General features: G+C 42.2%; 1 protein-coding gene across 5 annotated transcripts in view; it reads right to left on the bottom strand.

Moving 5' to 3' along the window:
* Positions 1-4,251: 4,251 nt before the first annotated feature.
* Positions 4,252-26,338, bottom strand: part of LOC134352074 (tektin-3-like) — a 66,592-nt gene continuing 44,505 nt past the window's right edge. For all 5 annotated transcript variants that reach the window (XM_063059207.1, XM_063059208.1, XM_063059210.1 and 2 more), the window contains exons 7-8: positions 24,292-24,446; positions 4,252-4,682 (exon numbers count right to left, since the gene is read on the bottom strand). In XM_063059207.1, the coding sequence (XP_062915277.1) occupies positions 4,379-4,682; positions 24,292-24,446 (459 nt within the window). In that variant the 3' untranslated portion in view covers positions 4,252-4,378. The remainder of the gene's footprint in view (positions 4,683-24,291; positions 24,447-26,338) is intronic.

Genomic DNA, 26,338 nt, shown 5'->3' with positions numbered 1-26,338 from the left:
TCTTGCACCCTTGCTTTCCTTTGAAGTAAGAGGCCAATGCTGTGGCCTCCAGTGAGACAAAAAAACCTACTAAAATTTCTCGGGGAATAAGACCATAAGACATAGTTGCAGAATTAGGCCATTCAGCCCATCAAGTCTGCTCTGCCATTCCATCATGGCTGATCCCAGATCCCACTCAACCCCATACACCTGCCTTCTCGCCATATTTTTTGATGCCCTGACCAATCAGGAAACGATCAACTTCCACCTTAAATATACGCACGGACTAGGCCTCCACCGCAGTCTGTGGCAGAGCATTCCACAGATTTGCTGCTCTCCTGCTAAAAAATCCCTCCTTACCTCTGTTCTAAAGGATCGTCCCTCAATTTTGAGGCAGTGTCCTCTAATTCTGATGCCCCCACCATAGGAAACATCGTCTCCACAACGTTCTTTCAACGTTCAGTAGGTTTCAATGAGATCCTCCCTCCCCCCGCATTCTTCTAAATTCCAATGTGTATGGGCCCAAAGCTGCCAAACACTCCTCATATGTTAACCCCTTCATTCCCAGAATCATCATTGTGAACCTCCTCTGGGATGCTGGGGATGGGTTAAAAAAAGGCTGAGATCTGCAGCAAGGGGAACTTCCCTATAACTTTATGATGCACTCTAAATAGAAGGATTAACTTCATTCTTTGTAAAGGCCCTGGCAAAAAAACAAATTTGAATTTAAATGATTTCCACAAATATTCGGTTGAAAGCACAGAACATAATGAATAGAACCTGTTCTGTTGAAGCAATGTTTACTTTAGCTGCCTGTAGAGACAGCAAATGAAGCTTCACTAATGTTATAACAGAAGGTTCCATTAGGCGAGGCATTGGCCCCCTTATTCACAAATATTTTTGCAGAAAGAGTGCTGGCAAGGTGGTAATTATTGTCTCTCCCTATTTAGCATTCGAACCATCTTCCTGAACGTGTCCTCACAAATGAATCTGCTATGATTCTGACTCTGAAGAAATGACAATTTATCAAGGAGAAGGTGGTGTTACCATTTACCCATGCCTTCTGGGTAGCTCGGGCGAGAAGGAGGTGCTGCTGAAGGAGACTTGCTGATTTGTTACAAACACAGGAGATTCTGCAGATGTTGAAAATCCAGAGTTGCACACACAAAATGCTGGAGGAGCTCAGCAGGTCAGGTAGCACCTATGGAAAGGAATAAACAGTCAATATTTCAGGCCAACACCCTTCTTCAAGACCCTTCATGTTGGTGAGCTGCTGCTGGATGCCCTGTAGTGCATAGTGTCGCAGAGACAGAGCAAGTATAGTGGAGATTCAGAAGAACAGCAGCAATCTAACTTCTCCAACTTCCAATAATTTCTCACCCCCTCCTCTTTCTCTCTTTCTCCATTCCTCATTCTATGTCCCCTCTTGCCCCTTTTCTTCTCCTCACCTGCCCATCACCTCCTTCTGGTGTCCTCCTCCTTCCTTTCTCCCATGGTCCACTTTCCTCTCCTATCAGATTCCTTCTTCTTCAGGCATTTACCTTTTCCACCTATCACCTCTTGGCTTCTCACTTCATCCCTCCTCACCTGACTTCATCTACTAGCTTGTACTCCCCCACCTCACCCCCCCCCCCACCTTCTTATTCTGACTTCTTCCCCTTTTCTTTCCAGTCCTGATGAAGGGTCCCATCTTCAGACGTCAACTCTTTATTCCTTTCCATAAATGCTGCCTGATCTGCTGAGTTCCTCCAGCATTTTGTGCATATTGCTCTGGATTTCCAGCATCTGCAAAACCTCTTGCTTTTAATCAAATAAATTTTAATCGATGAAGCTCTTACCCAGGTTAATGGAGAGTACTCCTCCACTCTCCTGATTCATGCCTTATGGCTGGGGAGAGGCTTTAGAGAACCAGGAGACGAGCCACTTGCCGCAGAATACCTGGCCTCTGAGCTACTCCCATGGACACAGTAAGACCACAAGATATAGGAGCAGAAATATGCCATTCGGCCCATCGAGTCGGCTCCTCCATTCCTTCATGGCTGGTTTATTATCCCTCTCAACCCCATTCTCCTGACAAATGTTTATGGTGGAAAAAGAATAGAAATCCACTTATGTAGTCAAGACACCAAGAAAAGGATCACATGAGTGCATTTACCTCCTCTGAGAATAGAAGAATTGACTATTTCTGAAGTCTAGCAGTATGACAACCAATACTGCAGACTGGAAAGAAATTACAGGGAGATTATGTCAATTTAATGTTATTGAATGGCCAGTTAAAGGAGTAAATTACAGAGCCATGGCACAATAGTGATTCTAAACCCAGAGATTTAGTTTCAGCAAGGATTTTTTTTTGCTAAATGTATGGTCTTATATTGTTGAAGGAAGAAAAATGCGTTTTTATTATTCACACCCTATTCACAATCTGCACAACCAAGCTAGCTTCCCCTTGAGTTATAATACCCCTCCTTTTACAGGGATGAAAAGTGAGATGAGCTGACCTTGATTTCCTGATCAGCTTTTCCTCAAAAAAACACGAGCCTCAAAGTCAAAGTAAATTTATTATTGAAGTATGTTTATGTCACCACATACTACCCTGAGATACATTTTCTTGCAGGCATTTACAGAAAAGTAAAGAAATACAATAGAATTTTTGAAATAGTATACATACACAAATTGACAAACAACCAATGTGGAAATAAAATATATAAGTAATACTGAAAACATGAGCTGTAGTCTCATAGAAAGTGAGTCTATTGGTTGTGGAATCAGTTCAAAGTTCTGGTAAGTGAAGTTACCCACACCAGTTCAGGAGCCTGATAGTATGTTCAGTTCCTGAACTTGGTGGTGTGGGGCCTAAGACTCTCTCCTGCCCAATGGCAGCAGCAAGAAGAGAGCGTGGCCCAGATGGTGGCAGTCCTCGACAATGAATGCTGTTTTCCTATGGCAGCGCTACATTCAAATGCGCTCAACGGTGGGGAGGATTTTGTCTGTAAGGGGCTGGACTGTACCCATCGCTTTCTGTAGGCTTTCCATTCCTCAGCATTGGTGTTTCCATACCAGGCCATCATGCAACCAGTTAGGATACTCTCCACTGTGCAGCTATAGAAGTATGTCAACATTTTTGGTGACATGCCAAATCTACACAAACTTCTAAGAAAGTAGAGGTGCTGTCATATCTCCTTCATGATGGCACTGAAGTGCTTGTTCCAGGATGGATCCTCTGATATCATAATAGTAAAGAATTTAAAGTTACTGACCCTCGTCACCCCTAACGATGACTGGCTCGTGGACCTCTGGCTTCTTCCTCCTGCAGTCGAAAACCAACACTTTGTTTTGCTGATGTTCAGTGAAAGGATGTTGTTATGGCAACATTCTCAATCTCTCTCCTATATGCCAATTCATCACTACCACCTCTAATTCGGTCAACAACAGTGGTGTCGTCAGCAAACTTAAATATTGCATTTTCGATCTGTACTTCACCACACCATCATAGGTATGAAGTGAGTAGAGATGGGGACTAAGCACGCAGCCTTGTGGTGCACCTGTGTTGAAGGTGATTGTGTGGCAGATGTTGACTGGGATCTGCAAGTGAAGAAATTGAGGATCCAGCTGCACAGAAAGGCATCGAGGCCCGGGTTTTGGGAGCTTAGCAATGAACTTTGTGGGGATGATAGTGCTGAATGCTGAGCTGAGCTGTAGCCGATGAAGAATGTCCTGATGTCTGCGAGTTCGTTATCCAAGTGCTCTGGGGTTGAGTGAAGGGCCGATGAAATGGCATCTGCTGTTGACCTGTTGAGATGGTAGGTAAACTAGATCCAGATCACTCCTCAGGTAGGAGTTGATATGCTTCATGACCAACTGCTAAAGTCACTTCATCACAGTGGACGTAAGCCCTGGCCAACTCTGACCATATATCAGGGTAGAAAACACAGGCTCAGTTTCCACCTGTCCTTATTTGCTTTGAGGTGGGGCTTGCATTCATGCTGTAAGTCTGTGTGCTGAAGGCTTTCTTTCCACAATATTACTGTGACCTTGACCAGGTGACAATGAATGCTTAGGGTCCAATCATCTCTTGAAACTGGCAAAGGCACGGGTTTATAGAAAGCATCAAAGCACTGAGAGCAATTGTAAAAGGTCAAAATTACTTGTGTTTAAAATTAGCTAAGGGTGTGTCTTTATGCACTATAACATGCTGATGAACAGTGAATGAGGTTTATGCAGTTAAATGACATCTGAAAATATCAAATGTCATGTCCCAAATGAGGCAAACACTCTGACTGTGAACGTTCTTGTTAAACCATTAATTTTCTTTATTTTATTTTGCCACAATAGTCAAGCCTTGTTTTTTGAAACAGCATGCAGTTATCCGAAGCCCATTGGCTTCATTGTTTTAATTAATTTATGTTGCTTTCTTTTTATTTTTGCAACCACAGTTGCAAGGTTTCTTTTCCAGGGGTGGGCGGGCGCAGTAATGGCCTACGTTTAGTTGAGTGCAGCCAATCAGGCGTGGTGTGTTGGGAAGGGTTCTGCGCATCCCCATGCATTTTTCCTGATCTATAAAGAGAGAGTTGGCCTTCACGGCGATGTCATACTCCAGCACAGACTTGGTTTGCACCAACAGCTGCAGGGCATTCTGAGACTCCTGTAGACGTTGCTTCAGCGTCTGTATGGTTGCATCGATAGTGTACACTTCACAGACCAACCTGAACAGAAAAAAAAACAATTGTTAAAACTGTGGGTAAAGCAAAGGTTGTCACCACATTGTTTTATGGAGATGTTGAAGGACCATAAGACACAGGAGTAGAATTAGGCCATTTGGCCCATTGAGTCTGCTCTGTCATTCCATCATGGTTGATTTATTGCCCCGTTCATGTGCCTCTCCCCATAACCTTTGATGCATTTACTAATCAAGAACCTATAAACCTCCCCTTTAAATACACCCAATGACTTGGCCTCCACAACCACCTGTGAAAAAGAATTCCACAGATTCACCACCCTCTGGCTAAAGAAATTCCTCCTCATTTCCATTCTGAGGTTGTGCCCTCTGGTTCAAGACTCTCACACTATAGGAAACTTCCTCTCCACTTTCACTCAACCTAGACCTTCCAATATTCGATAGGTTTCATTGAGATTCTCCTTATTCTTCTAAACTCCTATGAGTACAGGCCCAGGACCATCAAGTACTACTCATATGTTAACCCTTTCATTCTCAGGATCATTGCCCTGAACCTTCTCTGGGTTCTCTCCAATGCCAGTACATCCTTTCTTAGATACAGGGCCCGAAACTGTTCACAATACTCCAAGTGCAGTCTGACCAATGCCTTACAAAGCCTCAGCATTCCATCCTTGCTTCTATATTCAATCCTCTCAAAATGAATGCTAACATTGCATTTGCCTTTCTTACCACCTGAAAGATATGGCTACTTCTCTGGATAAATTCAATGTTTGTGCCCCATTACAAGGGAACTACATCAGGGAGAAAATTATTTGTGTTTAGATAGCGCCTCACAAGACCTGAGGATATCCTGTGCACTTGATGAGCAAAGAATTCATTGTTGTAACATGGGAAATATTATAACCTCAAAGATGTGTGCTCACATCTGTTATGTCATGACTTGAAGACATTTTCAAAAGACAATGCCTCAAGAAGGCAGCATCTATCATTAAGACTCCTCACCTATCCAGGACATGTCTTCGTCTCATTACTACCATTAGGGAGGAGGTACAGGAGCTTGAGGACACACTCAATGTTTTAGGAGCAGCTTCTTCCCTTCCACCATCAAATTTCTGATTGGTTTATGAACACGTGAACACTACCTCACTATTTTACTGCTGCAAAACAACAAATTTCATGAAATATTTCAATGACATAAACCTGATTCCGTTAACCATCACACAAACAGTAACAAAACAATAAACAGACAGTTGCTTCCAGCAACGATTGGTGACCAATTGACCAGGACAGCTGGAAGAACAGTGACACTCCTACTCGAAGTTAATCTGTAGGAACCTGTACATCCATTTGAGAGAGCAGATGTGGTGTCATTTCAGTATTGTATACAACCACGTGCATTAGGAATAGGCCACTCAGCTCCCTTAACTTGTTCTTCCCCTTAATAGGACTCTGGCTGATCTTAATTCTCCATTTTCATATATCCATGGGAAACGTTCACCCTTTGGGTCATCTGGAAGGTATTGCTGCTATCTGTGCACCACTCCCTTAACACTGCACTGGTGTGGTTGGTCTGTTCTCCTCATATTTCTGAAGAATGAACCTAGAAATCTAGTGAGAGTTCAAGAGCACTCAAAAGAAGTATTGATCCCAAATAGGACTTCAACTCCCTGCTGCCTCAGGTAAGTAGACAACATATTCAAAGCCTCCTCCGTCCACAGTTATTCTCTCTTCTCCCACATTCCATCCAGAAGAAGATACCAAAATTTTAAAAAGTGCACCACCAGTCTAAATGACAACTTCTATCTTGCTGTTCTAAGACTATTGAATGGACCTCTTGGACGACAAAGATGAAGGCTTGATCTCTCAGTCTACCTCACTGTGGCCCTTGCATTGTATTTGTCTATATGTACAGCATTTTCTCTTCCATGGTAACTTGAACCCAATATTATGTTTTCTGTCAATTCCTTTCTCTTTGTTCTATCTTAGTGTACCTGTGTCTTGATCTGTGTGGCTGGCCTGAAAAACAAAAGTTTTCCAATGCATCTCACGACACGTGGCAATAATGGGCCAATTACCAACTGGGAATAATTCAAACATTCAAAGTGTGACATGATGGTCTTGATTCTCTAATCCATGAGATCTGAATGTAACTCCAAACTAGATGAACAATAACACTGGAACAATAAGTTCCAATGCTCAATTGCTTGTGCAAAAACCCGAGCACCTACAGTATATGTCAGTGCATATACTATGAAAATGCAAAATTCCCTTTCATAATTTAATAAATCATTAAGGGACAAAGTCACTAAAATTATGAAATTTTTTAGAGCATAGGCTGAATCTAAATTCTGCACTTTAAAGGATAACAGTATTAGAGTTTTAAAAAGTCTCCAATATTATAGAATACCTTTGTTGTTTACTCCCATCAGTGTACTTTATATGTTACCGACAGTGTATGCTGTACCTCCAAGACTGAATTTTTACAAGGGCTTTTTCTCTGTTCTAAATGTAACTGAAATGTGAGAAGACGGGATTTTACATTTTGGACAAATAGGTGTTACTTGCTGCAGAGTTAACTGGTGACAGGAGAGACAAATGGAGGGAATATCTGTAAAGCTGGGAAGACTCTGAGGAAAAGGATATTTGTCCTTAATGGAACTGAAATGATGTTTTGTTGATGAGCAAGTCTATAAACTCTGGAAATTTAACAGGCACTGCCCCCAATCTCCAGCTACAGCCTTGCTAGGAGATTGGAGAAAATTTCACAAGTGATTGTTTGCATGGTTTCCTGGAGATTTCTGTCCATCTGCAGCAGGGGTTATAGGGGGCATTTGACAGCAAGCCATTGTGGATAATCTCAAGTGATGTTCTTTGAATATCATTTCAGTTACTTTAATGTGGAAGACATACTCTGGAAATATTCATCAATGGCAGTATTTTTATGTCTTAGTCTATCAGTTAATCTGTTCATACTTCAGAAGAAAACCTATTTATTATTTCACTGGGTTTCTCTGTGCCATACAGAACAATTAACTTACTCAGACATTTCTTCTCATGCCTGACAGCACTCAAGTTCCAAGCTCATTTATTATTTAAGTATCGATACTGTATACAACCCTGCAATTCATCATCTTGCAGCCAGCCACAAAACAAAGAAACTCAATAGAACCCATTAAAAAGACACGACAAAGACTGTCAAACACTCAATGTGCAAAACAAAAAGAACAAATGGTACAAACAATAAAAAAAGTAAACAAATAACACACAGAACGTTAACCGCAGAGTCCCTGAAAGTGAGGCCAGAGCCATGGAACCAGTTCAGCACTGAGACGAGAGCCGGTGGCTGCAGGCCACAGCAACAGAGTCAGTTCAGCGCAAACTGAAGCAACTGTCTTTTAAAGATAAATTAATAATTAAAATTAATGGGTTAAGGCAGTGTTAAAATATAGGATTCTAGGATAACATGTTGAGAATCTGTTCAACATACACAAAATGCAAGTCAGGGAACATCAACGGAGGGAAATAAAGAGTCGACGTTTCAGTCCGAGATCCTTCATCAGGATTGAAAAGCAAGGGAGCCTGTTATGTTTTGTAACTCCAAAGCATTAAACTAATCAAAAGGAAAAGACGGGAGTTTGAGATACGAGTCTAACTTAGCTTTTTTAACTTTAGGCAAGAAGCACGCATATCACGAGGTTGCATCATCCTGTATGCATTTCATTTATTTTTACATCTAACCCATAATTAATTATTTAAATGAACAAGAATACTTAATCAAGCAATATAAATACACAAGATTGCTCAAATATTACTGAAATATTAAATAGACGACACTTCTCCCTGCTTAGCTATAAACTCCATCTCAACATAGAATGCATCACAATACATATGCATAGTATAATATATCATACAATTACTATAGAGACATCCACAGCATAGTAAATTTTAATTTGTCCTATTCAGGCCTATAGATTTAATCACAGTGAAGGATTTCTTACTCTTGTGGGATAACGTTTCTCCTGACAAGGGGGAGCACCCTGCTTGGCTGGTGAGACTTGTGACTGTGAAACAACCTCAGGTTCTGCGGCCTCCTCTGTGCTGGCCGTAGGAGTGGACTCTGATTCTGCAGGCAGTGTTTCTGACAACTCTGGGCACCCTTCTTCTAGAAGTGTTAGCATCTTGAAAAGTGCATGGCAAGCTTCACTAGACAATGTGGATCGTAACGTGAGAGTACAGTGCCTGCAATCACTTTGCCTTTTCGAAAGCCACCTCACACTGCTTTGTCCATTGGCATTTCCTCCTGCTCCGTAGTAATGAGTTCAAGGGGTGGAGCACAGTAGCCAGGTTTGGCAGGAGCCTGTTATAGTGATTGACAACCCTAAAAAGAACTGCGACTGTGACACGCCCTTTGGCCCTGGGGTATCTGCCACTGTTTGAGTTTCCCCAGCACACTTGTGTAATCTTTGGGCGTCAATAGTGTGACCACAGTAAATGATACTTGGTTTAAAGAATTCACACTCGTTGCATAGTGCTCTGAGCCCATAATCTTCTGAACTTTTTAACACTTATCTTGAGATTTTGGAGATGTTCTTTGTCATCCTTACCGGTAACAATGATGTCATCCAGCTAACACTCGAGTGCCTGGACAGCCTTGCAGGACCTGGTCCACAGCTATCTGCCAGAGTGTAGGTGCAGATGCAAATACTAATTCAAGAATAAGCCTATTATAGTGATAAGGCCCTTTGAGGGTGTTTATGGTGAGAAACACTTTGGACTCTTCTTCCATCTCCATCTGCAGGTAGGTGTCAGCTCAGTCCACTTTGCTGAAGTGTTTTCCTCCAGAAAGGTTTGCAAAGATATCCTCTATCCAGGGCAGAGGGTATTGATCTTCTTTCAGTACTGGGTTGATGGTGACCTTAATATCACCACAGAACCGGACAGACCCATTCTTCTTGGCTACTGGGAATAGTGGTGTTGCTCATGGGCTCCACTCAACCTTAGAATGAATTCCTTCAGCCTCCATGCAATCTAGCTCATTGACTACTTTATCACAGATGGTATAAGGAACCAGACAGGTTTTGTAAAACTTGGATGCAGAAATTTCATTTTACCCTTGATACATTTGAGTTTTCCAGTGCCATCCTCGATTATTGCTGTGGTATCATCCTGTACATTTCCCAATTCACTTTCAGTTTACTATCGGGGATGTGGCATGCAAATAGTGGATGGGTCTCCAATCAAGTTATAGTTGTCTCAGCCAATCACATCGCCACAATGCTGGCCCTCCTGTTTTTACCACATACAAACCCAATGTGACTTGTTGGTTTTTTGTATTTCACTGTTACAAATGTCATTCCCAGGGGAGTTCTCTTTTCTCTTGGATAAGTTCTTCAAAGGTTCATTTTTTTATTGAAGTATGTATGCAGAATACAACTCTGAAATTTGTCTTCTCCAGATAGCCAGAAAATACAGAAAACTATACAAATAATTGAAAGAAAGACATCCATCTCCCACACATGAAAATAAAAAGAAACAAGAAACTCACAAGCTCCAAACACCCCCAACCCCTCCCTCAGCCCAAAACTAACAGATAGACAAAATCCCCACCAATCAGCAACAAAAAAAGAACATTAAAAAAAAGAACTTCAGAAGCCAATATGAACTATAGTTAGTTTGAACTATAGTCCAATCCATAAATTTCAGAATTTCGATAACATCTCCGAGAGCATTGGGATTCAGTGGCCCCTCCAGTGGCAGAACTCGAACCAGTGGCCTCTTCAAGGAAAGTGACTCGAACCAGCGGCCTTTCCCAGGAAAGCAACTCGAACCAGCAGCCTTTCCCAGGAAAGCAACTCGAACCAGCAGCCTTTCCCAGGAAAGCAACTCGAACCAGCAGCCTTTCCCAGGAAAGCAACTCGAACCAGTGGCCTCTCCAAGGAAAGTGACTCGAACCAGCGGCCTTTCCCAGGAAAGCAACTCGAACCAGCAGCCTTTCCCAGGAAAGCAACTCAAACCAGCAGCCTTTCCCAGGAAAGCAACTCGAACCAGTGGCCTCTCCAAGGAAAGTGACTCGAACCAGCGGCCTTTCCCAGGAAAGCAACTCGAACCAGTGGCCTCTCCAAGGAAAGTGACTCGAACCAGCGGCCTTTCCCAGGAAAGCAACTCGAACCAGTGGCCTCTCCAAGGAAAGTGACATGAACCAGCGGCCTTTCCCGGGAAAGCGAATCAAACCAACAGACTCTGAGGAAAGTGACATGAACCAGCGGCCTTCCCCAGGAAAGCCATTTGAACCAGCAATCTTTCTGAGGAAAGCAACACTCTCCAGGGGCAGTGACATGAACCAGCGGCCTCTCCAGGGAAAACAACTCGATCAAGCAGCCTATCCGAGGAAAGCAACTCGAACCAGTGGCCTCTCCAAGAACCGCTCACTTTCCTCTGCAATTGCCTCAATGTTTCAATCTACCTTGATGCTTTAATTGGCAAGAAACGTAGTTGATCATGGCCCCTCATGGCATCTCTGAAGTTCTCGTGGTAGCTCATGCTCGCATTTCTCTCCTGGAGTTTTCTCAGGGACAGTAGAGTGCCAGATTACTCGATCGAACTACAGACTTTAAGTCCTAGGCTCCAACAGTTTCAAAACCAAAATTAGGATAAACGTTAAGTGGAAGATGTCTTAGTTGGTTATCTGGAGCCTTCAGTTCAGTACCTTTAAAATGCCGTTCCAACTCATTTTTAGAATGACTGAAACAGCCAAACCAGTGTACAATTCAATTTTAATAAATTTCCTGATTACTGTTCCTTTCTGGTGTAAGTCATATTGCTTGTCTATTGTTAGTTTTCACATGGTAAATCTCAAGTGTAATCAGTCCTGCGTCACTCTCATCATTAGCAGATTGCTCATCAACAGTATACAGATTAGTGCTCTTTTTGAAACTGCAACATGAATTTTTATCTTTTTCTCTTCCCTGTGCAGTCCATTTATTTTTGTCTGCCCGGCATGCTCTTTGTATGTGGCCTAATTTGTTGCATTTTCTGCAAACTTCATCTTTAAACCTGCATTGGTCTGGTTATGTGAGCTCCTGCCACAACAGTAACACAATTTGTTTGGCCAGGCAGGTTTCTGTTTAGATGTTGCAATTTTCTACACGCTCACTTTCGTTCCAGACTGCAAGTAAAATGTGTCTCTGTCTGCTGTTTCCATTGCTACAGCTATTTCAGCTGCTCTTTTAAATGTATGTTGCGTTTCAGTTAGGAGCCGTTTTTGAATACTTTCTTGTAAGATTCCACAAACTAAATGATCTTTCAGTTCATCATTCAGGCCATCATTGAACTGACAATGTTCAGACAATCTCTTCGACTCAGACATATACGCCGAAATGGAATCCCCTTTTTTTACTCGTACATTTGGCTGCACTTTTTTTTAAAACTCGAATGTCTCACTGGACTTCAACAGTCACCTCGCATTCATTTAAAACTTGCTCATTGCCACGGTCGTATTTTGTAACTTCAACGCAAAAGATTAATTAAAAGGAAAAGGCGGGAGTCCAAAATGTGATTCTAGCTTAGTTTTTCGCTTTAGGTGAGGCAACAACATATCATGTAGTCGCATCATGATGCATGCATTTCACTTCTTTTTACACTTAACACATTACGAATTATTTAAACAAGCAATATGTCAATGGTGTACTGGGAAGAATGGAAGATTAAAGGTGTAAATACAGTAGCTGATCTCTATGAGAATGGGATTTTTATGACATATGTGGATTTGCAGAGGAAATATAACTTTGTAGATAAAGGGAAGTTTTGGAAGTATTTACAAATAAGACATTGCGTTAGTAGCATATTCAAAAACGGTGACCCACAAAGTAACTCTTTAACTGAATACTTTACATTACTACAGGAAGTTCATAAAGCATCAGTGTTTTATAAAATGTTCAAGCACTCTGTGGGTGAACCGTGTAACAATCTCAAAGTAGTATGGCAGAAGGACCTTGGAAGCGATATTGAAGATAATGAGTGGTTAAATATTTTATCAAGTGTGGGTAGACATATTAGGGAAGCGAGAGGGAAATTTATTCAGTATATGATAGTACACAGATATTATTGGACACCAACTAGACTCTACAAAATGGGGATTGTTGATAATAATTTATGCTGGAAATGTGAAAATGAGGTGGGTACATATTTTAACATGATTTGGGAGTGTTCCATGGTTCGTCCATTTTGGTGTAAGTTCTTGATTTGTTGGGGAATTGGTCAGGTTCCACACTGCCCATGGCTTTGTCTCCTGGGTGATAGGACAATGATACCTAATGTAAACAATGACAAATTTACTGTTTTAAAGGTGGGTCATCACAGCCGCAAGAATTATATTGCAAAGCTGGAAAAAACCCAGATGTCCCACTGTGAAGGAATGAACTGAGGAAATGATTAAGATTTCATCATATGAAGACATGTTGGGAAGAATTAACAGTGAGGGAAAAGTGCAAGACGCGAGGGATCAATTTTGGTTGTATGTTAATTTAAACTTAAATTAGAACTTGTTTGTTTTCCTGCCATGGGATGGCTGTGTAAATATGCTGTACTGTATCTGCTCTGTGATATGCTGTGCTGCTTTGTAAAATAAGAATAAATAATAATAAAGTTTGAATTACAAAAAAAAACAAACAAGAACACTTAATCAAACAATATATTCACAATATTACTCAAATATTGTTCTCAGACTGTTCTACGAGTCTGTGGTGGCCAGTGCTATCATCTTTGCTGTTGTGTGCTGGGGCAGTAGGCTGAGGGTAGCAGACACCGATAGAATCAACAAACTCATTCGTAAGGCCAGTGATGTTGTGGGGATGGAACTGGACTCTCTCACGGTGGTGTCTGAAAAGAGGATGCTGTCCAAGTTGCATGCCATCTTGGTCAATGTCTCCCATCCACTACATAATGAACTGGGTGGGCACAGGAGTACATTCAGCCAGAGACTCATTCCACCGAGATGCAACACAGAGCGTCATAGGAAGTCATTCCTGTCTGTGGCCATCAAACTTCACAACTCCTCCCTTGGAGGGTCAGACACCCTGAGCCAATAGGCTGGTCCTGGACTTATTTCATAATTTCCTGGCATAATTTACATATTACTATTTAACTATTTATGGTTTTATTACTATTTATTATTTATAGTGCAACTGTAAAGAAAAGCAATTTCCCCCTGGATCAATAAAGTATGACTATGACTATGACTAAATACTACTGAAATATTAAACAAACAACAGAGCTGAAGCCAGAATAAGAGGTGTGGGGAAGTGCGACTGCGCACAGCACGGCAGGTCATAGGTGAGTCCAGCTGAGCGGGACGGTGGGTGAGTAGGAGAGAGGTGGGTGAAGTAAGAAACTGCTACGTGATACATGGCTGTGGTAGTGAATTTGGGTGAGTACATCGGCGAAGAATTTGAGGAGGAGCAGTGAGGGATGGTCTCACTGAACTCCCATTAAAAAGAGGAATTAAAGAGGCTTCACAGTGAAGCAGTAAATTATAAACATAAGATTTTGTAGATGTGGAAACCCATCTACCTTCACCCTCGCTTGATCTCACCTATCATCTATCTGTTTGTGCACCATCCCCTCTCCCACCTTATTCTGGCTTCTGCCCCCTTTCTTTCCATTCCTGATGAAAGGTCTCAACCCGAAACGTCAACTGTTTATTCTCCTCTATAGATGTTGCTTGACCTGCTGAGTTCCTCCGGCACTTTGTGTGTGTGTGTGGCTCAAGATTTCCAGAGTCTGCAGAATCTCTTGTGATAACGATTCAAATCTCCCCTGTTGCAAATGGTCATTAATGAGGTCATGTTGTGGGAGCAAAGCATCAGTGAATATCCCCACTTCAGACTTAATGATGGATGGAAGATCATTGAAAAAGCATCTGAAGATGTTTGAACTTGGGCCTCTGCCCTGAAGATCACCTGTGATGGTGTCATGGGCCAGGGATGATTCACATTATTAACCTCCAACAGTTTGACCATGCCTGGGTAGAGATGACTGAACAATGGTGATCGATGAACACAATGCCTTGATCTTCATTTAGTTCACCCTCTGAAAACAATAATGTACAGAACCTTTGCAGAAAACTAGAATAGATTCATTGGTCTCTTTTAAAGAAAAGGTAGATGAATTGCCTCTACCATGGGAGACATGTTAATTACAAAGAACACAGAGCTGACAGGTAATATTGATTATATGGACACAGAAGTGAGGCAGCTAAGTGTTTGTCCAATTAAATTTTCACAGTGGGCCTTGTGGGAAAATGGAGCAATGGCTAGAAGCAGCTTTCTGTGAAATTATTCTATGTATTATTTAAGGCACCTTTTTGTTCCTTTTTTTTTAAAGTCTCAGTTTGAAATCAAGTAGAGAGAATATAACAGTTTTCTTGGGATAAAGCTCCCTAGTAGTTTCCTTTTCTGTCTAGTAGTAATAAGTTGGTGGAAGCACATTCAGAATATTCATTTTATAAACATATTGCATTCAGATGTTGCTCTAAGTGTCCAAATGGAGAAGCAACACACAGATAATTTTAATTCCATTGCAACACCTTCACAAGATAAGAAAATTCTAATTTCTAATGAAACCTAGCATGCAAATTCTTGAATGCATATATTTCCATAATAAACGTTGTAAGGACCAGCTAAACTCAGTCAGAAACAGCCACTGGTTGCAAGGAGAGAAATAGATAGTGCTAATTACTAATTAGTTGCATCTTTGCCGTACAAGACAGAAAAGGGTAATGGTGTTAAAGAGTAAATAACATTTGAACTGCAAAAGTAAAAACAAAGATAAGAGATTCTGCAGATGCTGGAAATCCAGGTTAAAATACAAATTGCCGAAGAAACTCATCAGGTCAAGCAGCATACAGTATACAGACAGGAATAAACAGATGACTTTTCGGGCCGAGACCCTTCACTAGGACTAGACAGGAATGGGGCTGAAGCCATAATTAGAAGGTGGGGGAAGGGGGTGAAATACAAGCTGGCTGGCGATAGGTGAAACCAGATGAAGGGGAAGGAGGAGGAGGGATGAAGCGAGAAGCTGGGAGGTGATGGATAAAAGAGGTGAAGGGCTGTAAAAGAAGGAATCTGACAGAGGAGGAGTGTGGACCATGGGAGAAAGGGAATGAGGGGGACCACCAGAGGGAGGTGATGAGCAGGTGAGGAGAAGAGAAGTGGTAAGAGGGGAGCCAAATTAGTGAATAGAAAATGAGGAAAAAGGGGAATGAGATGAAATTACTCCCTCTTAGGAAGCTAGAGAAATCGAAGTTCATGCCATTAGGTTGGAAGCTACCCAGATGGAATATGAGGTATTGCTCCTCCAACCTAAGAGTGGATTCATCTTGGCAGTAGGGGAGGCCGTGGACTGGCAGCGGAATGGGAATGGGAATGGGAAATAGAATAGGAAAGCCCACCTTTTGTGGTGGACAGAGTGAGGATGCTTGACAATACGTCTGGTCTGCCTGTAGTAAAGTAAAATGTTGCTACCCATGCTGCAGCTGTGCTGTTCCGTGTGTCAGAAGACAAACCACAAGATTATAAGAAGCGTCTGTCAGTTGAGCTTACGAGCTCTCTGTTTAGAACTGAGCCCATGGCTTGGAATGAGGTAAGGTTACCAGGGCTAACTGGCCATGCACTACACAAGCTCACTTTTTGAATGCTCACTCAGCGTTTTCAAAAACAACAGGTTAATATAATTGTGCGGGTTCACATTTTCCCTTTGTTCCTTCAGGGGAAAATCAACAAGTGTTTGGAAGGTTATCTGCGATAGCAAATATAATGTTCGTTACAACTTTGTTCAAACAGACTGGAGATCTTGGAATTGACATGGGAAGCCAGGGGGGGGCCTCGCGGATACCGTCCAGATGGGATGTCTGCTTTATCCCAGGAGTTAGTGTTTTAGCTATAGACTTGCTTCCAAAAAGAGCAAACGGAAATGATTAAGGCATTCAAACAAATTAATATATAGGTGTATAAGATGATGAGAGGCATTGATCGTGTGGATAGTCAGAGGCTTTTTCCCGGGGCTGAAATGGCTAGCACGAGAGGGCACAGTTTTAAGGTGCTTGGAAGTAGGTAAAGATGTCAGGAGTACGTTTTTTACGCAGAGAGTGGTGAGTGCGTGGAATGGGCTGCCGGCGGCGGTGGTGGAGGTGGAAATAATAGGGTCTTTTAAGAGACTCCTGGATGGATACATGGAGCTTGGAAAAATAGAGGGCTATGGTAAGCCTAGATAGTCAGCACAGCTTTGTGGGCCGAAGGGCCTGTACTGTGCTGTAGGTTTTCTATGTTTCTAGATCACTCCCAATTTGCCATGTAATGTTGAGCTACAAAAAATTCTGTACCTATTAGTTGCTTGTCCTGAGCTGTCGTAAAACATTGAGCATGGTGGCGGCTCACACTTCCAGCTCCCAGTCTGTCCACTGAGCCAGCTGCAGCTCAGTGGAAATTAATACACCTTGTGTTCAGGGCAGGGGGTGACAGGTTTAAGGTCCACTCCAGCACTTTCTAACAAAGGGGTTTCATCCTGAAGCATTGACACTGGTTCACCTTCCAGAGTTGCAGCTTGACCTGCTGAAGTTTTCGAGCATTTTCTGCTTTTATTTTTAGATTTCCAGCATGCACTTCTTTATTTTTCACCTGCTTTAATTATTTAGCTTGTGTTACGTTAGTAACTATGGACACTAGAATAACATTTAGTGCATCCTTACCAAGAGGAAAAGTAAACCTGCATGCTTGTTGTTATAATGGGTGCAAATGGGCGTGTACATACATACACTCAGTGGCCACGTCGCCACGTACTGTGCACCTGTTCATTAATGTAAACATCTAATCAGCCAATCATGTGGCAGCAACTCCATGCATAAAAGCATGCAGGCACAGCCAAGAGGTTCAGTTGTTGTTCAGACCAATCATCAGAATGGGGAAAAGTGTGATCTAAGTGACTTTGATTGTTGGTGTCAGACAGTGTGGCTTGAGTATCTCAAAAACTCAAAGTCAAGGGAGGGGAGGGAATGTCGACTCCCCTCCCTCCCCTCCCCAAAGTCAAAGTAAATTTTATTATCAGAGTACATATATGTCACCATATACAACCCCAAGACTCATTTTCCTGCAGGCATACTCAGCAAATTTATTGAATAGTTGCTATAACAGGATCAATGAAAGATCAACCAGAGTGCAGAAGACAACAAACTGTGCAGAAGCAAATATAAATAAATAACAATAAATAATGAGAACTTGAAATAACAAGATAACGAGTCCTTAAGTTTGATCATTGGTTGTGGGAACATCTCAATAGATTAGTACAGCTATCCCCTTTTGTTCAAGAGCCTGTTGGTTGAGGGGTAGTACAACTGCTGATCTCCTGGGATTTTCATGCACAAGAGTTTACAGATGATGGCATGAAAATCAAACAACATCAAGAAGTTGCAATTCTAAGGGTGGAAATGTCTTGTTAATGAGAGAGGTCAGAGGAAAATGGCCAGACTGATTCAAGCTGACAGTAACTCAAATAATCATGTGTTACAACAGTGATGTATAGAAGCACATCCCTGAATTCACAGCACATTGTACATTAAAGTGGATGGGCTACAGAAGTCGAAACAGCTTGCATTCCTGTTTTAAAAGTATACATATTTCAATATAGGACTGGATTCAGAATACTACTAAGCAGAACATTTAGATATTCTCCATTGCTGCCCGAACACAACAGGCTCAGGATGCCCATGGATACTTGTCATGACCTTTTGTGCTAGGCCGAAAGGGAGAATCAGATGGGGGAAATGAAATTTAAAATTCCATAAAGAAGTCACAAGAACCGTACATCTCCTTGTCTTTACCCTGGTGCTTCTCTGCTGACATTTTGATTCACTGCCGGGGCCAGAGGAAATTTAGATTTTTTATTTGCTGTGTCAAATAGACTGAAAGGCTCTTCTTTATCTGAATCAATCTTGTGATATGTTTATGGCAGAAGTTGAAAGAAAATAATTGTATCCAATAAGTATTAATTTCTGAAAAATCGCTGCATCACATGGATGAATTTTCATTCCATGCACTAACCATTTTATGCCCTACCATTTCCAATTTATTTCTAATCAATCACAGAAAACATTTTACTAAATGCTGGATTGAGGCAGTCCAACCATCAAGATTTTCATAAAGTAGCTGACTTCCTCCCTTTTTTCTGGGGCCACCTATCACCCTCTGCCAAGTTGTCGAAGATTTGGGCCAGCAGTTAGGAAATGCTTCAGATTTCTTTGGGGATAAAAGTCTTTCACTGAAGGAAAAAATATCTATCCAGCAAAATGGATACAGACAGACTCAGTGTCAATTACCCCTGCCAGCTATTTGACAGAAATACCAATTCATCTATTTCATTTAGGCTACATGTGCGTATTATTTTACCTGATGAGTTGGACTTGATATTCATTCTAATAAGGTGCAAAATGCATGGGTATTTTAGAATAATTTTTCCAATACAACTCAATATTTTTTCTTTTTCTTAATCCAGATCAGACATGAAGAGATGTTTCATTTATCACACAAATAAACCAAAAATAAACCAAAAGGAATGCAGAGGAAGTTTACCAAGAGATTATCAGAGCAGAACACAGACACACGAGATACTGCAGATGCTGGAAATCTGGAACGATACACACAATGTGCCGGAGGAGCTCAGCAGGTCAGGTAGCTTCTATGGACGGGAATAAACAGTCGACGCTTTGTGCCGAGACCCTTCATCAGGGCTGCTGAGCAGAATTCTTTAAGGAGACATGAAGAATAATATGCAGTCAATTTTCCCACCTCAGGTTTTAGATGGGAACCCTAAGGCACAGGAGCAGAATTAGGCCATCTGGCCCTTCAAGTCTGCTCGCCACTCAATTATGACTGAATTATTTTTCCTCTCAAACCGACTTTCCTGCCTTATACCTGTAATCTTTGACACCATTACTAATAAAGAACTTAGCAACTTCCGCTTTAAATACGCCCAATTACTTGGCCTCTGTGGCAGCGCACAAGAAACCTGTTTGCTCTTAGCTAGGGCAGTAAGAATGGCATATGGCGTGCTTACGGTAGCATAGCAGTTAGCACAACACTTTAGAGTACAGGCGACCCAGGTTCAATTCCCGCCACTGTCCTGTAAGGAGTTTGTACATTCTCCCTGTGGCCACGTGGGTTTCCTCAAGGTGCTCTGGTTTCCTCCCACAGTCCAAAGACGTGCCCATTGTTAGGTTAATCGATCATTATAAATTGTCCCATGATTAGGTTAGGGTTGAATCTGGGGTTGCTAGGCAGCGTGGCTCGAAGGGCCAACTCCACGGTGTATCTCAATAAATAAATAAATCAATAAATAAATAGTGGTATAGAATAGAGAAATTGGAACACAAGCTACTCTGCAGATGCTGGAAATATTGAGCAACACACAGAGGGGAAGAGAAGATGGCGGCGTGACGCAGTGTGCGCGGCCGCTCCAAATGATATCGTATTTGTGAAGAAGGAGGCCGTGCACAATCCTGATTTGATGGAGACAGACGCAAAGAAGCACGGAGGAATATCTGGAGAAACTTCTGAAATGCCTGCTTCGCTGCCACTGCTACTGTGCAATCGAGAATCTCCGGAGGGGAAGGCCCCAGATCCCCGGCTTTGCCTATTGTCTGTTGCCAGGGTCGGGGTCGAAGCGCTCGGCAGAGATGGTGCTCGGTGCTCGGTGTCGGAGGGCTGGTCGGAGGCTCAAAGTTTTCGTATGGACTCAGAGTCGGTCTGTGGTCGGCTGCTTCCAGGATGCTGCATCGGCAAGTTTGCGGCGCTGGAAGCTCATGGCAGGGAGAGTTTCTCCCTTCAACCGTCTGCGTGAGATGATGGGACTTTCGAGAGACTTTGAGACTTCTTTTTTACCGTGCCCATGGTAGCATAGTAGTTAGCACAACACTTTAGAGAACAGGCGACCCAGGTTCAATTCCCGCCACTGTCCTGTAAGGAGTTTGTACATTCTCCCTGTGGCCACGTGGGTTTCCTCAAGGTGCTCTGGTTTCCTCCCACAGTCCAAAGACGTGCCCATTGTTAGGTTAATTGATCATTGTGGTATTGCTTTGCACTGTTGTAACTATATGTTATAATTATGTGGTTTTTGTCAGCTTTTTTAGTCTTGGTCTGTCTTGTGTTTCTGTGATATCATTCTGAAGGAACAAATTGTATCATTTCTTAATGCAAGCATTACTAAAAGACAATAAAAGAGGACTGCGTGTCCTCATAATCTAATCTAATCTAAATACCCAGGAGGAACTGAGCAGGTCAGGCAGCATCCATGGAGGGAAATAACCAGCTGATATTTTGGGATGAGACCCTTCATTAGGACTAAGAAGCTGGGACATTATGCTGTAATGTCACAAACCACTAGCTAGACCTCACTTGAAGTACTGTGTGCATTTGTGGTGGATGAGCTACAGAGTGAGTTCAGAGGAGATTTACCAAGATGCTGCCTGGATGGGGGAAATTTTATAATGATGGGGGACTTTTATTATGAGGAGAGATTGCATAGGATGGTTTGTTTTCCTCGGAGTGAAGGAGGATAAGGGCTAACCTATACAAAATTGTAAGAGGATATATATTTTTATATAAACTATATCTGTTTTTATAATTAGACTCTTTGTCGCATGGTAGGAGTATCAAAGGGAGAAGGTGAGTGGAAGGAATTTTAACAGGGATTTGAGGGGAAAAGCTGCCTTTGCGTCGAAAGCCTGAACCTCACAAGTGAGAGTGATGACAATTCAGAAGATAAAGATTTCTGATTTACAGAAGTTTGAATCGGTTTTGCAGACCAAATTCAAAGTAAATTTATTATCCAAGTATGTATATATTACCATAAAATACTACCTTGAGATTCAATTTCCTGCAGGCACTACAGGAAAATAAAGAAATATGATAGAATTTATGAAAAGCTGCAGATACTGTAAATAAAGACTGACAAACAACCAAGGCTGTTCATGGTTCAGTAAAGAGCATTATGAGGTGGAAGCAGCACAAAGGCTTATGCCTGAGCTTGTCGGAATGTGTCTGAAATATTTGGAAGGCTCAATTACGCAAGAGTTCATCAGATTCTCAGGGAACTGGAAACTAATTTCTATTAATTTAATTGAATAGAGGCCAAATTTTATCTTCACTCCTGTCCAGCTCCAGGGAGCTTTATCCATCCGCCACTCCACCCCCCCAGTTAGGTCAATGAACACACTCAAATGTACTTCAGGGGCCATAAAGTGTTTTGGGAAGTCAAACACTGTGAAAGGCAATGTAGCAATGTAGAAATGTTGGTCTTTTTTCATTCTCATTTTGCCACATTACTTGTTATTCCAAATTCCATCATGCACTCGGGATTGAAGTGCAGAAAGGGAACTAATATGTACATATCAAAGATTAAGATAGGGTTAATGTAAGCAGGCTTTTTCCACTGAGGCCGCGTGAGACTAGATCTAGAGGTCATAGTTTAAGGGTGAAAGGTGAGATATTTAAGGGAATCTTGAGGGGAGATTTCTTCATTTAGATGGCAGTGTGAGTGTGGAACGAGCTGCCAGAGGAAGATGGGGGTCTGATTTCAACATTTAAGGGTAGCTTGGATAAGTACATGGAGGTCCATGGTCCAGATGTGAGTCGATGGGTCTAGGCAGAATAACCGTTCAGCATGGACTAGATTGGCTGAAAGGCCTGCTTCTGTATTGTTGTGTTCTATGACTACTAATTTCAGCTTGAGTGGTGGGGTGGAGATACGTCTCCACCAAAGGAGGTGTAAGGCATTCCTTCCCTCCACTAGCCTGCAGGTCACTCTTGGGCAAGGTGTAGCACCTGCTTAGCCCCCTGATCAGGGTCACGTGAAGCCATGGTCATATGAGCACAGCAGGTGCATATCACAAGTCCTGATGCCAAGCAGACAATCCCTGAAGAGTACTGATAATAGCTGGGTGGTCACCCATCTTGTAAAGACTCTGCCCAGAACGCGGCGATGGCAGACCAGTTCTGTAGAAAAATTTGCCAGGAACAATCATGGTCATGAGACCATGATCGCCCACATAATACGACATGGCACATGATAATGATGATGATGATGATTATTAACCAACTTCTTTCCACGAGGCACATAGATTTGGTGATCTGTGAGTCCTGGGGTCAATGCCAAGGATCGAGGCCCAAGGATTAAATTAGTAGTCTGGAATTCGAGGCTTTGTGGCCAGAGCCTGGGTCTGTGAGTTGGCCAGGGAAGTCGAAGACCCAGTGTCTGTGAGTTTGAGCCTGTTGGAGGCTGAAGGCTGAAGGTGACCTCTAGCACATCTTTGGGTGTGTTGGTTGTTAATGCAAATGATACATTTCACTGTATGTCTCGATGTACGCATGTTAAATAAATCTGAGTCTTGAATCTTGCTTTATTGAACAAGCCAATGATGTCTTACAGCATGGCCTTCGAGCATTTACAAACAGAAGCTTACTCTGCATTGTACAGCATGAGTGTTGAGATTCTGGTGACCTTGGTTCTGAAATAAAATCCTAATGGTTGAACACTCCTCCTGCAGGAAGCCCGTCAGGGCTTCAAACAAGCTGCAACAATGCAGCAAGGAAGAATGAGGAAAGGACGGCTACAGTGACGCAGCCACTTTTAACATTAGGAGCTCATGAAGGACTGGCTGCATCAATTGGGAGACTCCCTTCAGAGATAAATCTGAAGCCACATCAGCCTGCCTGATGCCCAGACCAGCCACTATCCAGAACAAATGGCTGACATCATGGTCGAATCACCAGGTTTGACAGATACTTTTAGATTCTTTCAGACTTGTGGTACTTGGCTAACTGGTGTAGTTGTGAATTTTTTTTAATAAACTACATCAACTTCCTTGCTGTTACTCCACTGAATGGATAAAAATCTTTGTAACTAGTTCTCTGGAGTAAAAGAATGGGGTACTGTAGCTGGGAAGAGAAAGAAGGGTGCCATACTGGCCACACTTACTGTTGGGGGATATTGGGTTCTCACTGAGAAGACATGGTAGCCATCGCGGGATACTGAAAGTAAGTTTTTGACTGTAGTAACAGACCTTGTTGACATTGCGTACATCATTACAAATGAAGACTAGTGTTTTCAAGGGTGTTGAAACAGATCCCAGCCAGAAAGATATTTACACCAGAAATTCTGCAGATGTTAGAAATCCAAAGCAACATACACAAAATGCTGGAGGAACTCAGTCGATCAGGCAGCATCCAAGGTCGACGTTTCTGGCCAAGACCCTTCTTCAGGACAATCCTGAAGTCCTGAGTCCTGAAGAAGGGTCTTAGTCCAAAGTGTCGACGGCTTGTCCATTTCCATAGATGCTAACTGACCTGCTGAGTTCCTCCAGCATTTTGCGTGTTGCAGAAAATGATCTCATGGAATTCAAATAAGAGCAGGCAGCATTGGGAGACCTGACTGGGAAAGTCTATCAGAACAGTATACAAAGGAGGACAGAAAAAAAGTCGTATGAAAATATGGTTACGAATGCTGACTATATACATTGATTGTCTAATGGTCGATGTGACCTGAACAACCTTTGAATAAGGAACATGCAGATTGCTGGTCAAAAGCCTCACCTGTGCTGAGGCTGATCACAACACAGCTCCATGTTGGGCCTCTTGATTCTCTCCTCCAAACGGGTCTGTGCCACTTTCATGGGTGCTTCCTTTTGCCTAATGGCCATCTTCAGCTCCTCAATGGTGCATTCCATTTGGAATATCTCTTGCAGGACCTGGAGAACAAAGCAGAGGTCATGTCCCATACCATCCGGCTACTTTCTAAACCACCTCCTCCAAGAACGGATACAGGGTACTGTCGTGGTTGTCGGTAATTCATTTCAGCAGAGAATTAGTCAGGCGACCTCTATAACAATACAACCACCATTTTCTTTACTTCTACACAGTGGCAGGTTTAAACTGTAGGCGCCAGTCTCATACACAAAATACTCTTTAGATGCTGGGGTCAAAGCAACACTCACAACACGCTGGAGGAACTCAGCAGGTCGGGCAGCGTCCGTGGAAACGATCAGTCAACGTTTCAGGCAGGAACCCTTCGTTGGGACTAAAGAGGGAAGGGGCAGAGGCCCTATAAAGTGATGAGGCTCCAGTCTCATCACTTGTGTGCTCAAGACCCCACTTCAAGTACTTAAACGCAAAACTTGGTCCATTCCAATGCAGGAGTGAGGGATTGTACCCGCTTGTTCCCTCATGTGAACGTGACACCACTACCCTGGATTTGTCTTTGGCTTATGTTTATTCCGATCCAATGTTACAAAGATCAGGAATAAGTGAAGCAATTTGTAATTTTCATCGGAAAGGGGGTGGTATAGTAGTGTAGTGGCTTGCAAAATGCTCTACAGCATCAGCAATCTAGCTTCAACTTTCACCACTGTCTATAAGCAGTTTGTACATGGACATCCTATAGGTACAGTATTCCGGTTCCCTCCCACATCCCAAAGGCATGGAAGGGTTAATTGGTCACATGGGTGCAATTGGGCAGCGCAGACTCATTGGGCCAGAAGGGCCTGAAACCTTGCTGTATCTCTAAGTAAAAGATAAAAATAAAATAGTGAGTGTATTCAATGGTACAGCCCTTGGGATGTTCTCAGAAGCCATGAATAGTGTTTTCAAAGTGCCATTTCTATCAGTTTATGTTTTTTGGAGCTGTGGCAAAATGTCAGAAGTTACGATGTACACTGTATCATCTAAGTACAGCAATATCCTGCTAATAATTTTCTGATAAACATAGAGAAAATCTTCAGGAAAGTGTGCCACTGTTAAGCTACTACTGGACTGCAGCAAATTGACGTCAATTTTCCTTCACACCTCTCCTGAGGCATATTTTACTGTGGCGTGCAATGCCAATGAGCCATGGATGAAAGCCTGTCAGTTTCATTCTCGATTCCAAACACATTTTCAGTGACAGGTCAGGTGGTAATAGCCACCACATTGTGCCTGCGGTTAGTATTTCATTTACGTTTTATTTAAGGTCGGCGGATTGACATAATTATGGATTACAAGTTCAGCTGCACTATGCTGGCTACTGGCCAATGCTGGCCATTTCTCTATTTTATAAACTGCACACTCGTTGAAATAAAGTTTAAATTAACGTGCAGCAACCTGATAAGAAATATGAGTGAGGAATCCTAGCCTGCTATGTACACTTTGATAATAAATTTAGTTTGAACTTTGAAGGAGGTAACTCGTGTTTAGCCAGTACTTTTTAGATTTGTTTCTAAGTTGGGCATGCTGATTAAACCTCCCTAAGGTTAGCTTCCAAACCTCTGCTGGCTACCTTCATACAAATGAACTAAATTCCCATTTATGTAACATCTCTAACACATCAAATAGAATGTCCTGAAGCGGGAATTCAAAGTCAAAGTATATTTATTATCAAAGTACGTGTACGTCACCATATACTACCCCGAGATTCATTTTCTTGCAGGCATTTACAGGAAAATAAAGAAATACAATACAATTCACGAAAAAATGCATAAACAGACTGACAAACAACTTTGTGCAAAAGAAGACAAATTGGGCAAATAAATAAATAAAACAGGAAACACAAGTTGTACAGTCCTTGAAAGTGAATCTAGGTTGCGGACTTAGTTCAGAGTTGAAATGA

This window comes from Mobula hypostoma, chromosome 9 (assembly GCF_963921235.1).
Source record: "Mobula hypostoma chromosome 9, sMobHyp1.1, whole genome shotgun sequence".
NCBI classification, from domain to species: domain Eukaryota; kingdom Metazoa; phylum Chordata; class Chondrichthyes; order Myliobatiformes; family Myliobatidae; genus Mobula; species Mobula hypostoma.
Note: the sequence above shows the minus strand (reverse complement) of the source record. Positions and strands in the feature narration are given on the sequence as shown.